At 42.7% G+C, this 13,014-nt stretch overlaps 1 protein-coding gene across 6 annotated transcripts in view; it reads right to left on the reverse strand.

Moving 5' to 3' along the window:
- Positions 1-525: 525 nt before the first annotated feature.
- The window catches only part of LOC137375967 (organic cation/carnitine transporter 2-like), a 171,435-nt gene continuing 158,946 nt past the window's right edge, over positions 526-13,014 (reverse strand). For 4 of the 6 annotated variants that reach the window (XM_068043779.1, XM_068043778.1, XM_068043776.1 and 1 more), the window contains 2 exons: positions 9,250-9,385; positions 2,997-3,181 (listed from right to left, as the gene is read on the reverse strand). In XM_068043779.1, coding sequence (XP_067899880.1) covers positions 3,082-3,181; positions 9,250-9,385 — 236 coding nt within the window. In that variant the 3' untranslated portion in view covers positions 2,997-3,081. Of the gene's footprint in view, positions 3,182-9,249; positions 9,386-13,014 lie in introns of all 6 variants that reach the window. The other 2 variants (XM_068043777.1, XM_068043775.1) reach the window with 1 other exon arrangement.

Here is a 13,014-nt window from a genome sequence, read left to right on the forward strand (position 1 = left end):
GGCTTTGGGGAGTCAAAAGGTGAGTTACTCGCCACAGCATTGCTAGCTTCTGACCTGCTCTTGTAGCCACAGTAATTATATGGCTACTCCAGTTCAGTTTCTGGTCAATGTTACACCCAGGATGTTGATAGTGGGGGATTCAGCGATTGTAACACCATTGAAGGACAAGGGGAGATGGTTAGATTCACAAATCATCACACAAAACATGGCATACTTCAAAGTGTTACAAACAGCATCTGCAAGCAATGCGTCCGATCCAGACATCAACACTTCAGATGAAGCACTTTATGGACATGTGTTAACTGAAACAACACCTGATGTCACACATCGATATCCTACTTGTGAGCGGAAACGTCCACCATACTTAAGTGATTATGTTCCAAACTGAAGTAATGTCCAAACATAACAATGTAAGCAAACAATTGAAACTATCATTTACCGAGAAGGGGAAGGTTTGTAGTGTGTTCTGTGTTGTTTGAACCTCTGGGTTAGTAGAGACTTCACACAAAGACTGACCATTCTAGATGGGATTAGGAATGCCATGTTGTGGGTTCTTTATTGAGTACTGAGAGAGCAGCTAGTACATTGAAATGTTCACTTTACAGGTGTTTCTTCAAGACTGCCTAACACTCAGAATCATGTGGTGTGTTACATCATAGCTCTTACATGACTAACATGATCTCATAGCCACACCTCTTAAAGGTGTACACACACAACATAGTGTATTCTTCATTTATTGTTTATTTCATGTGTCGTGCATTGTTCATTTGAGGCCACTGTACATTCCTGGTATAGCATGCACCGTGTGCCACTAGAGGAAATTGATAATAAAGGTTCAGCTTAACAGCAGCAATCCAGAAGGTGGCACCATGTCTTTCTTCCAGAGATTTACAATAGTAGATCTACAATGTGATATCTGACAACTGTCTCAAGCCAGGCACCCATAGGAATTCTCCTACACATTCTACAACAAGGTTAGAAACAGACAGTAACACTTCATGTGCCACCAACCTGTACAAATGAGACAGGGTCATCCGAGGCCAGAGCTGGTGTGCTGCTCTCCAAGGCCACTTGAAGCCTCGCCCATGAAGTGTCAGCAGCCTTTTGACAGCCTTGCTGCTGCCACTGGGGTAGCATTACATAGGATCTCTAGGACAGGCAGAGACACACAGAAAACAGGTACTAAGGTAATGCACAAGGGTGATAGGTTTACTTTTGCATGGAAAATGGGATGGTTTGATTTATAAAGTTAGTTTGGAATGTTTGTTTTGTGGTGCATTTCATTTCAGCATGGTAGCAAAGAGGATGCTGTGATGGTCAGTAACAGAGGGAAGGTAAAGTGTATGACTGTTGGTAGATGGGGATTTGGGGTGGTGTTCACTCAATTCTATTATCTCAATCGTCATTAGCATGTTAGTGAGATCAGATTAATAAAAGAAGTTAGATACCGAATAAAATTAAGGGGTTTCTATGTATTCTGTAACTCATGCAAGTTTAATTGTATAAAGACATAGCCCTGCATTACAGCCTTATTACTGACACTCATCAACCCATAATTGTAGATTTAATAAACATGCTCCCTTACAAGAAGGATAATTGTAATACTGAGATCAACAAGCAAAACAACCATTTCAGGAAAAGGATATTGCAGTATAACTGAACATCATCCATGACTGCACTGACAATTTACAATCGATGAATGAATGCTGACGTATTTCCAAATGTTCTAGAGTAAGATTTATATCAAAAAAGGCACTGTAAGTATTTTTTTACAACTTGTACCATGTGTAACATAATCCTCAAACTTCCACCCAAAATAATGGATAAAACAATTCCCTACCATAATTCTCACAGAAATGTGATGCAAGATTTTCTTTTCTTTATCAATTCAATCAGAATATTTTAATCCTCTATTACTCCATTTCTCCAATATTGTGCAATTTAAAGGATAACTATCTCTCTCAATTTCAGTCCTGGCTCCCCACTGATGATTTAAAATCTCTTCTCCCTTTATCTAACCTGATGATCTAATTCCCCATTTTATATCATCGGGGTGAGTTTGGACTCGGGATGGAGGATTTGAGCAAGAGTAACGGTTCACAGGAATAGCTAACAGTATCAGTTCAAAGGAAGACACTGGTTTGCTGTTGCTGTTTGTTTCATGGTATTTGGCAAAATTGCTCTCTGGGAGACAAAGCAGAGGGAGAGTATGATCCATATGGAGTCAATTTTCACTCCATTGCCTGGTGCTAACATGGTAGTGATGGCCTTAAAATGGGTTTGATAGCCTTATTGCCCCATTAACACTAATTAACAGGTTGGCGGTTTCTTGAAATGGCCTGTCTATTGAGAACCCATTCCCTTGCCTGTTTTTGGTGATAGGCTCCTTTTAATATGCAAATTGAGAATCCTAGGACCATGATTGCCATTTTAGATTGGAACTGATCGCAGCCTGTGCTGTACACAATCCCACCAGTTCCACAGTAGAAAGGAGCCGATGAATTCCAGACAAGATAAGTCTGCTATTAATTTTATTGCGTGCAAAAGAACAGGTCCCATCTGAACTACTAATGGCCTGGGAACCCACCCTCTGTGATTGTGACCCAAATCCCAGCACCTTGCTGGCAGCTGGGGCATCCCAATATTGGGAGGCCTCAACCCAGCGAGCTGCATTGGAACGTCCCTTGGTGCCTCACGAAACGGTGACTGGATGTTAATTAGGCTGGCATCTCAGAATTGCAGCCACTTCTTCGCTGTAGGTATGGGCGACCGGCTGGTCAGCATATTCTGTTGGTCTGTTGACCAAAAGTCAAAATCGATCCCATTAATACACTTTTCACACAATCTGTGACACAACGTTTTGTGTTACATTGTTGATTCCAAATGAAAGTGTGAAAATGAAGGAAACATAAAATGATGTAATGTCTTGTTGATCTGAGTATTTGACAGTGCTCCCTGAGTATATAAGTTCCATTGTTAAACATATTTCAATAAGATATAATGTTAGTCTGTGACATAAACTGGAAAGAAATGGTTGATTGTCCATTTCCCCATTGCTGAAGATCTGTGGTCAGAGCTGGGTTAAATATCCTCCTTTTTACTGACCACCATATTGTTTTCTTCAAATGTTCCAGTTTGATAAAAACAGTCATTATTTCTAGGAGTATTTCTACACTTGAACCTGCAATGGAATGACAAACAGCACTGTGATAAAGAACGAACATTTACAGAAACTTTCCTTTAATGTTTCACTGGGTAGATGCAGTTGCTTATTTCATACCAGTTTTGTTTTATTACAATAATACAAACACAAACTACAAGAAATAAACATTAAACTCCAGGCGACTGCTATGAGTAACATGGGAGAAAAGTAACAGGGACATTAAAAAGTACTTCTTTTCATTTTCTTTGCACACTTTCCTTTATTAATTCAAAAAGGAAGACTTTATATTTATATCGCACCTTTCATTACCACAGGATCTCCCAAAGTGCTGTACAACCAATGCAGTACTTTTGAAGTGTAGTCACTGTTTTTTGCTTAATGCAGAAAATGCAGCAGTCAATTTGCACACAGCAAGCTCACACAAAAAGCAATGCGATAACAACCAGATAACCCATAAGACCTCCAGGATGGGTTTTGAACCTATATCCTTCTGACTCAGAGATGACAGTGCTGCAAACTGAGCCACAGCTGATACATCTTTCTTTTTGTGATTAATTATACAAATATTTGGAGATGGGGAGAAAAGTCTGTTTGACTGGATGGGGCAGTTGGAAGCAGGAGGTCACATGATTAAACTTCCAGGAATATACGCAACCAGAATTGGCACCCTAGTGGCCCCTAGAAGGTGTGGGTCTGAGGGTATGTACGAAGCCAGGGTTCTCCAGGGATCTCTGCTGGAATGTCCAAGTGTGGAATTGAACTTAGTCCCAACAGCCAAATATTCCATCATCAATCATTGTCTTGGCCACTAAGCTGTAAAACTAGAGATGGCATGTTGTGAAATAATAGGCCGACAGGCGTAATAATGATGTGATTCTCATGGAGGTCCAGCTTTTCCATGAGAACCATCTTCTTCCCACTTCACCCTGCTCCTGACCACCAGCACTCCTGATGCCAGTGTTCATTAACATTGGAATAGCTTGCTCTGTTCACACACTGTCCTTTCAACAATATTATCACAAAAAAATCAGCCTTGACCTCTCTATCCCCTTCAAACACTACTCAATTTCTGAGCTAGAAAGCTCCTTTCAATATGTCATCCTCTTCCATTCACACAGGTTATCTTCCCCATAATTCCCTATCTGATTCCTTCCACTATGCTTTTGTGCTACCCACAACAATGAAATCACCCTGGTCAATGGCACGGCCTCTGTGACTGCAATCATGGAGCATTATCTTTCTTTGACCTCCTTGACCTCACAGCAGTAACTGACATGCTAAATCATGTCATTCCTACATTTTCATCCTTCCATGGCCCACCTGAGGTTCGTTCTCCAGCATTTGCATCCTATCTGTCCTGACACAATTAATTCATTTTCAGCAATGGCTTCTCTTGCAGCTGCCACTTTGGAAATTCCCTAAGGATGTGGACTTGGCGCTCTCTCCTCTTCCTCATCTACAACCTGCCCTTCAGTGATATCACCCAGGACATGGAATCAGCATCTATATGTATGTTGATGATGTCCAGTTTTATTTCTCAACACTATGATCGCTGCAATGTGGTCTCATCATAGGATTGTCTTATGAGAGGCTGAGTAAATTGGGCCTATATTCTCTGGAGTTTAGAAGAATGAGAGGCAATCTCATTGAAATATACACTATTCTGAAGGGTAGACACTGGGAGGTTGTTTCCCTGTCTGAAGAATCTAGAACACGGAGGCACAGTCTCAGGATAAGGGGCTGAGATGAGAAGAAATTTCTTCACTCAAAGGGTTGTAAACCTTTAGAATTCTATACCCCCGAGGATTGTGGATTCGCCATCGTTGAAAATATTTAAGACTGAGATAGACAGATTTTTGGGCGGGAATTTAATGGGCTAGGAGGCGGGGTGGAGGGAAGGCATAAATCAGGTGGGAGGCAGGGGGTACTGTACCCTTCGCCTATCCAGCCCTGTTGCCATTTTAGAATCATAGAAAGTTTACAGCACAGAAAGAGGCCACTTGGCCCATCGTGTCTGTGCCAGCCGATAAATGAGTTGAGGTTTTCTGCCTCAACTACCCTTTCAGGCAGTGAGTTCCAGACCCCCACCACCCTCTGGGTGAAAACATTTTTCCTCATATCCCCTATAATATTTCTATCAATCACTTTAAATCTATGCTCCCTCGCCACTGATCTCCCTGCTAAAGTAAATAGGCCCTACACCTCCACTCTATCCAGGCCCCTCAAAAGTTTGTACATTTCAATCAGATCTCCCCTCAGCCTTCTCTGTTTCAAGCAGAACAACCTCAGCCTATCCAATCTTTCCTCATATCTACATTTTTACAGTCCCGGCAACATACTTATAAATCTCCTCTGTACCCTCTTAAATCCTTTCTGTAATGAGCTGACCAGAACTGCACACAGTACTCAAGTTAAGGCCTAACCAATGATTTACACAGGTCCAGCATATCTTCCATGCTCTTATATTCTATACCTCGGCTAATAAAGAAAAGGATTCCATATGCCTTCTTAACCATCTTATTGACCTATCCTGCTACCTTCAGGAATCCGTGGACATTCACTCCAAGGTCCCACACTTCCTCTACATTTCTCAGTATTTTCCCATTAATCGTGTATTCCTTTGCCTTGTTTGACTTCCCCAAATGCATCACCTCACGCTTCTCCAGGTTGAATTCCATTTGCCATGTTTCTGCCCATCTGACCAGACCATCAACATCTTCCTGCAGCCGACAGCTATCCTCCTCGCTATCTACCACACAGCCAATCTTTGTAATCTCAATTTACTAGCAGAGGGGGAGGTGGCAGGAGCCTGCCCTTAGGCCAATTAAGGCCCTTAAGTGGCCAATTAATTGCCACTTAAGGGGCTCTTCCCGCCACTGCTTTTATGTTACCAGTGGCGGATGGGCACCTTGGCACAGACCACCCTTGCTAAAACAACCACTCCACCCTACACTCCGACCACCCCCTTCACCTCACTGTGGTCTAGCCAATTGGCCCTGGTGAGGCCCACCCCACTTACCTTTTTGTCCTCTCCTTGCTGGGTGCAGTCCCAGCAATGGCCACTGCGCCCAGTGACGCTGCTGGGACTGAGAAGTTGCTGGCCCACTGATTGGCCAGCAGTTCTTGGACGTGGGACTTACTGCCTCAGAGGGCCGAAGCCCCAAATCCAGCCTATTAAGGGCCTAACCACACAAAATATCAGCGTGGCTTCCAGGCCTGGTGGAAATGGTTCACCACCGGCTTTCCAGCTGATGCATGGAGTCACCACCTCATCCTTAAATTCCAGCCATGGTCTCTCAGGGAATCAAGGGATATGGGGAGTGGGGGAAGAAAATGGAGTTCAGACTGAGGATTAGCCATAATCATATTGAATGTGGAGCAGTCTTGACCGGCCTTATGGTCTACTGCTGCTCATATTTTTCTGTGTTTATGTTCTGTTTAACTGCCTGTCCGATATTATGTCATGGATGAATCAGCATTTTGTCCATATAAATATTAGGAAGAGTGGAAGTCATTGTTTCCATCTAAAACTAAAAATGTTGTACCCTTGTCATTGAATTCATCCTTCCCTGGCTGCTTGCTCAGGTTAAACCAGAATACACACAACCATGGCATTTTGTTAGCAGAACCAAGTTTCAATTATTATATTTGACCATTACAAATTCAGTCTTTACCTACAGAGTGGTAAGAATGCGGAACTCACTATCAAATGGAATAGCTGAGATGAGCAGTATAGATGCATTTTAGAGGAAGTTAGATAAGTACATGAAGGAGTCAGAAACAGATGGAAATGGAAATGAAGAGGTGTTAGAGGAGGATCATGTGGGGCATCAACACCAGCAGAGAGCAGTTGGGCTGAATGGCTATTTGTGTGCTATAAACCCTATGTAATGTTTTGTATCTTTATCTCCAGTTCTTCAGCATTGTCTGCTTTCACCCATATTTTACCAATATAATTTATTTTTCTCTACACTTGACTTTTTCAATGCCCTCCTTGCCAGCCTCCCATCCTCCATAAATTCCAAATCATTTACAGCTCTGCCATTCACATCTTGTTCTACACTAAGTTCAGCTCACCCAGTGCCTCCCATCCTTGCCGAGCTCCTGGTCCCCCAAAGAATTGAATGTAAAATTCTGCTTTACAAATCTCTCCATAGCCTCATTTCACCTTACCTCCACAGCCTTTTCTATCTAATATTCTTTCCCCATTCTTTGATCTTCTGAACCTGCCACCTCTCCATTCCCCACACTCCCTGCTCCATCTTCCATGGCACAGCCTTCAGCTACCACAGCAGTGTTCTTTGGAATTCCATCTCCAAATTTCTACTTCTCTTGTTCTATTTGAAAGACGCATCTTCAACCAGACTTTTGATCATCTTTTTTAACTCTCTCATGCTCCTTTTCTCCTATTTGAATCATCTTGGGACATTTTCTACCTTAAAAGCGTTAAGCAGAAAATTGAGAACAAAGACTGAATCATAGGGCTGTATGTTGCTGGGTTCATTGGCACCCCAAAGTCAGGCTCAATCCTGGATCAGGAAATCAGAAGAGATATGGCAGGACGTTGCCCGCGATTTTCCGGAGGAGTCCAATTAAGAAGTCTCTTCCGGGTGCCCTGTCCAATTGAGGACGCAGATGGACCATTGAAGTGAGAGGCCCAGGGGCATGCTTTGATGATCAGGCAGCAGCTCCACCAGAAGAAGTGGTTGCTGCTGAGACAGGTCGGGAACCGTGAGGGCACCACAACATGGAGGTGCCCTGGATGGCCAACACAGAAGATCTGCAATGAAGACTCCCAAAGTTAGTAGGGACATCAGGGTGGAGGGGAAACCCTTCTGCAAGATCAAATGTGTAAGCCAACGTGGTTTTGCCTTTTAATGTACAATCACCTTTTAATGATGTAACTGTTCCTTTATTTTCTTTTGCATTAATGAATGTAGGCTGGATGTGGTGGAATTCTGTGTGTGTGGACTCTGTCTCATTGTAGCAACATGAAGCATCGAAGTACCCAAAACAAAGACATCTAATGACTTGTATTGTGAGCCTGAAGGCACAAGGCTGGATGGTCACTTTGGTCATGACAGAGCCTTGCCAGAATTAACAAGGTCTGCAAAACCAATTAAACTGCAAGCATCCAGGAAGAGATATGGGCCGTGCTCAATAAGAGCTAAAAACTAGGTCTGTCTGTAACAGCCTGGAGCTGGATAGTGATGCGAGAGATAACAAAGTGGAGCTCAACTGTCTTTGTTATTTGAAGCAATGGACCTTGAAATTCCTGCATGAAACTCAAGTTGGAAACCACCTGGAGAAGTAATTGTCTTGTTTTGAAAAGGACAGTGAGGTAATTGCAGACCAATTGAAGGAGTTAGACAGGTACCTACCTTATTTGGAACAGGGCCATCGCAAAACAAGGTACAAAGAAAGAGCCCACAGGAATAGCTTTGCTGCAGTGGTTAGGGTGGCATGGTCAGCCATCCAAAAGTCGTGCACTAGAGGACTCGCAGGCGGATTGACCACCAAGACAGACTCCGGTTCACAGGGCTGCTGAGCAACTGGTAGTATCATGAGTTTATGCCATTGCTTAGTGATATAATAAATGTGTACCACATTTAGTGAAACAATTTTCAAGTTGTTGTGTGCCATTTATATCCAGAGTAAAGGCTAGAAGCTTTAGACCAGAGAGAAGGTCTTACAGATGTGGCCACAATTGCAGCCTTTCATTTCCACAGCCCTGTCATTGAGGCAAGAAGCCTTCGGCTCTGATCGCCGCTCAGCCTACCACAGAGACCACCTCTAATGAGCTGGCAATCTCCGCACATGGCGGATGGCCAATTTGAGGGTGGGAAATTTCTGGCAAAGCCGCAAAATCACCCCTAATTGGGGCCTTAACCACCATAATTGGCTGCCTGCCTCCATGGAGCGGGCAGCTGATCCTGTTATCAGCCCAACCTGAGAAAGTTCTCCAGAGGCAGCAATGTCTTGGGGAACTGTCCCATGCAGCTCCCTCCTATTTTCCCAGTCCACCCGCCTCCAATAAGAACTCCATGGGCCCTAAATTCCAGCCCATAAAGACTATATATACTTACCACTTTATTTTCTGCATCTGACCAAGGGTGTCTGGAAGAGGAGCATTGAGTGTTTCAGGCAGAAACAAGACCAGAATTGCTGACAATATTGTGAAAATCCCCATCAAATTATAAGGCAGAAACTCATGATGGACACCTGTGAAAATAAAGAGCATGTCCTGTCTGCAAGGTGAAACCAGCGTATCAACATAAAGCCATAACATGTTGTGGTATACCTTTCGGGGACGTGTCAAAAACTGCTATCTATCACTAGTCAGAATATGATGTACATACTCATGTAATCATCGAGCAGAGGTTAGGAGCGGTTAGAGTGACCAGATATGTTAGTGGACCTCCCAGTTATTGTTGTACATAGTTTCATGTCTTCAAATAAAGAGTCCACTTATTTTAGTTACTAATCCTCCTTGTGTGGTTGGCATGTTTATATTAAAGAAAGAGAAACATTAACAATAGGCAGTATTTGTATCACATTTCCTGTTGCATTTCTACTGAACAGGTATTTAGGGCACAGACATCAGTGAAATGAAGCGACGAACCATAGCTTTGGTTTTGACTTGTAGTCTCCTCAAATTGAGCATTGAGATATCTAATGTGACTGACACTTTTGCAACCACAAGATGCTTCAGAAAGCATGGCACACAACATCATGCTGAACAGGATAGGAGCCAACACAGGCCTGCTTCATTCCAGTTATGACTGGGAAGGCATCAGAAGACGACATCATGCAGGACATGAGCAAGCATGCTGTTGTGGAATTATCATATCATAATGAATAATTTTCCTAGACAGCCAAATTTTGCCACAATCTTCCATAGGTGCTCATAATGTGTCAAAGGCTTTCATCATATCAACAAATATTGAGTACAAGTTGCAGTTCTGCTATTGGCATTTCCCTGGAACTGACATACAGCAAACCCCATGTCAACTGTACCAAAACCTTTTTCTGAAGCCACATTGACTCTCTGGTGGATGGTCCTCTTCGAGATGCAGTGTCAAGTGGTTTGGCAGAACTCTTGCAAGTATTTTCCCAGCAATGTACAGTAGGGAGATTCCTCGATGGTTGTCGCAAGCTTGACAATTTCCCTTCCTTATGCAAAGGCGGATAATTGATGCACCTTTGAATTACCGAGGAATGACATCCTGGTTTAACATTATCTGGAATAGTTTGGTGAGTTTTTCAGTGGGGATTGTGCCTCCTGTCTTGTAATTTTCACCTGCTGTTGCATCTGGCCCTGATGCCTTGCTGCTCAACAGGAGACAGGTTGCTTTCATGACCGTAGCTTTGTTAGGAGTGTCAGCAAGTGACATATTGACTTCAATTTGGGACAAGCAGCCAATTGCTTCATCATTGTTTGCTGACAGCTGATTCAGAACATTGTTAAAATATCCTGCCTGCAGGATTTTGGTCTCATCTGTATTCAGTGTGGTTCCATCAGTGCCGAGGACAGGAGAATTTCCAGAAGCCTGAAGACTGTAGACTTCCTTCAGAGCTTCATAGAAGCATTTAGTATTGTTTCGATCTGCGTATGATTATATTCCTTCTCCCTTTTTGCTTATCCAGTGAACCTGCATCTCTCTAAGCTTTGACTAGATGATTTTACAGATGTTGTTGAAGGCAGATTCACAATCATTTTGGTAGGATCTAGGGAAATCATGTTCCTCATCCAACAGAGGCTGAATCTCTTCAATGCTTGAGGAACAATGAAGGTAGGTAGATAAAGTGGTTAAGAAGGTATACAGGATACTCGATTAGCCAAGGTATAGAATACAAGAGTCGGGAGAATATCCTAGAATTGTATAAACCCCTAGTAAGGCCTCAGCTAGAGTACTGTGTACAATTCTGGTCACTGCATTACAGGAAAGAGAGGAACCTAGGAGCAGGAGTAGGCCATTCAGCCCATTGAGCCTGCTCCACCATTCAATTAGACCATAGCTGATCATCTACCTCAATGTCACTTTCCCCCACTATCCACATATCCCTTGATGTCATTAGTATCTAGATATCTATCAATTTCTGTCTTAACATGCTCAATGATTGAGCTCCCACAGCCTTCTGGGGTAGAGAATTCCAAAGATTCACCGACAGGACATTTAGAAAGTCAAAATGCAATCTATCAGAGTCAGCATGGTTTTATGAAGGGTAAATCGTGTTTGACTGATTTGTTAGAGTTCTTCTTGTAACAAGCAAAGTGAATAATGGGGATCCTGTAGATGTAGTATATCTGGACTTCCAGAAGGCGCCACACAAAAGGTTAATACACCAGATAAGATCACGTGGGGTTAGGGGCAATTTATTAGCTAACCAACAGAAAACAGAGAGTCGGAATAAATAGGTCTTTTTCTGGTTGGCAAGATGTAACTAGTGGGATGCCACAGGGTTCGGTCCTCGGGCCCCAACTATTTACAATCTATATTAATGACTTGGATGCGGGGATAGTAGGTACTATAGCCAAATTTGCAGATGACACTAAAATAGGTGGAATAGTAAGTTACAATAAAGAAATAAGAAATTTACAAATGGATATGGATAGGTTAGGTGAATGGGCCAAAATTTGGCAGATGGAGTTTAACGTTGATAAGTGTAAGGATATCCATTTTGGTCAGAAGAATAGAAAGGCAAATTATTATCTAAATGGAGAGAAACTTCAGAGTACTTCGGTGCAGAGGGATCTGGGTGTCTTCGTGCATGAATTGCCAAAAAACAGTATGTAGGTACAGCAGGTAATAAGGAAGGCAAATGGAATTTTGACATTTATTGCTAAAGCAACAGAGTATAAAAGTAGGGAAGTGTTGCTGCAACTGTACAAGGCATTGGTGAGACCGCACCTGGAGTATTGCGTACAGTTTTGGTCCCCTTACTTGAGGAGGGATGTAGTTGCATTGGAGGCAGTTCAGAGGAGGTTCACCAGATTGATTCCAGAGATGAGGGGTTTGTCTTATGAAGAGAGATTGAGCAGTTTCGGCCTTTACTGTCTAGAGTTTAGAAGAATGAGAGGAGATCTAATTGAAGAAGATAAGATGATTAAGGGGATTGACAAAGTAGATGTAGAGAGGATATTTTCTCTTGTGGGACAATCTAGAATGAGAGGTCATAGTTTTAGGATAAGGGGTAGCAGATTTAAAACAGAGATGAGGAGAAATTACTTCTCTCAAAGGGTCGTGAGTCTGTGGAATTCACTACCTCATAGTGCGGTGAATGCTGGGACATTGAGTAAATTTAAGGAGGAGATGGACAGATTTTTAATTAGTAATGGGTTGAAAGGTTATGGAGAATGAGCAGGAAGGTGAGTTGAAGCTGAGATGAGATCAGCCATGATCGTATTGAATGGCAGAGCAGGCTCGAGGGGCTGAATTGCCTACTCCTGCTCCTAGTTCTTATGTTCTTATGTTCTGAGTGAAGAAATACTTCCTCATCTCAATCTTAAATGGCTAACCCATTAGTCTGAGATTATGTCCCCTGGTTCTGGACTCACCAGCCAGGGGAAACATCCTGTCACGCCCTGTGAGAATTTTGCAAGTTTCAATGAGATCACCTCTCATTCTTCGAAACTCTAGAGAATACAGCCCCCAGTTTCCTCAATCTCTCTTCATAAGACAATCCTGCCATTCCAGGGATTAATCTGGTGAATTTCTGTTGCACTCCTTCTACGGCAAGTTTATCCTTCCTTAGATGAGACCAAACTGTACACAATACTCCAGGTGCGGTCTCACCAAGGCTCTATACAATTGCAGCAAGACTTTTTTACTCCTGTACACAAAACACCT

This window comes from Heterodontus francisci, chromosome 12 (genome assembly GCF_036365525.1).
Source record: "Heterodontus francisci isolate sHetFra1 chromosome 12, sHetFra1.hap1, whole genome shotgun sequence".
Lineage (NCBI taxonomy): Eukaryota > Metazoa > Chordata > Chondrichthyes > Heterodontiformes > Heterodontidae > Heterodontus > Heterodontus francisci.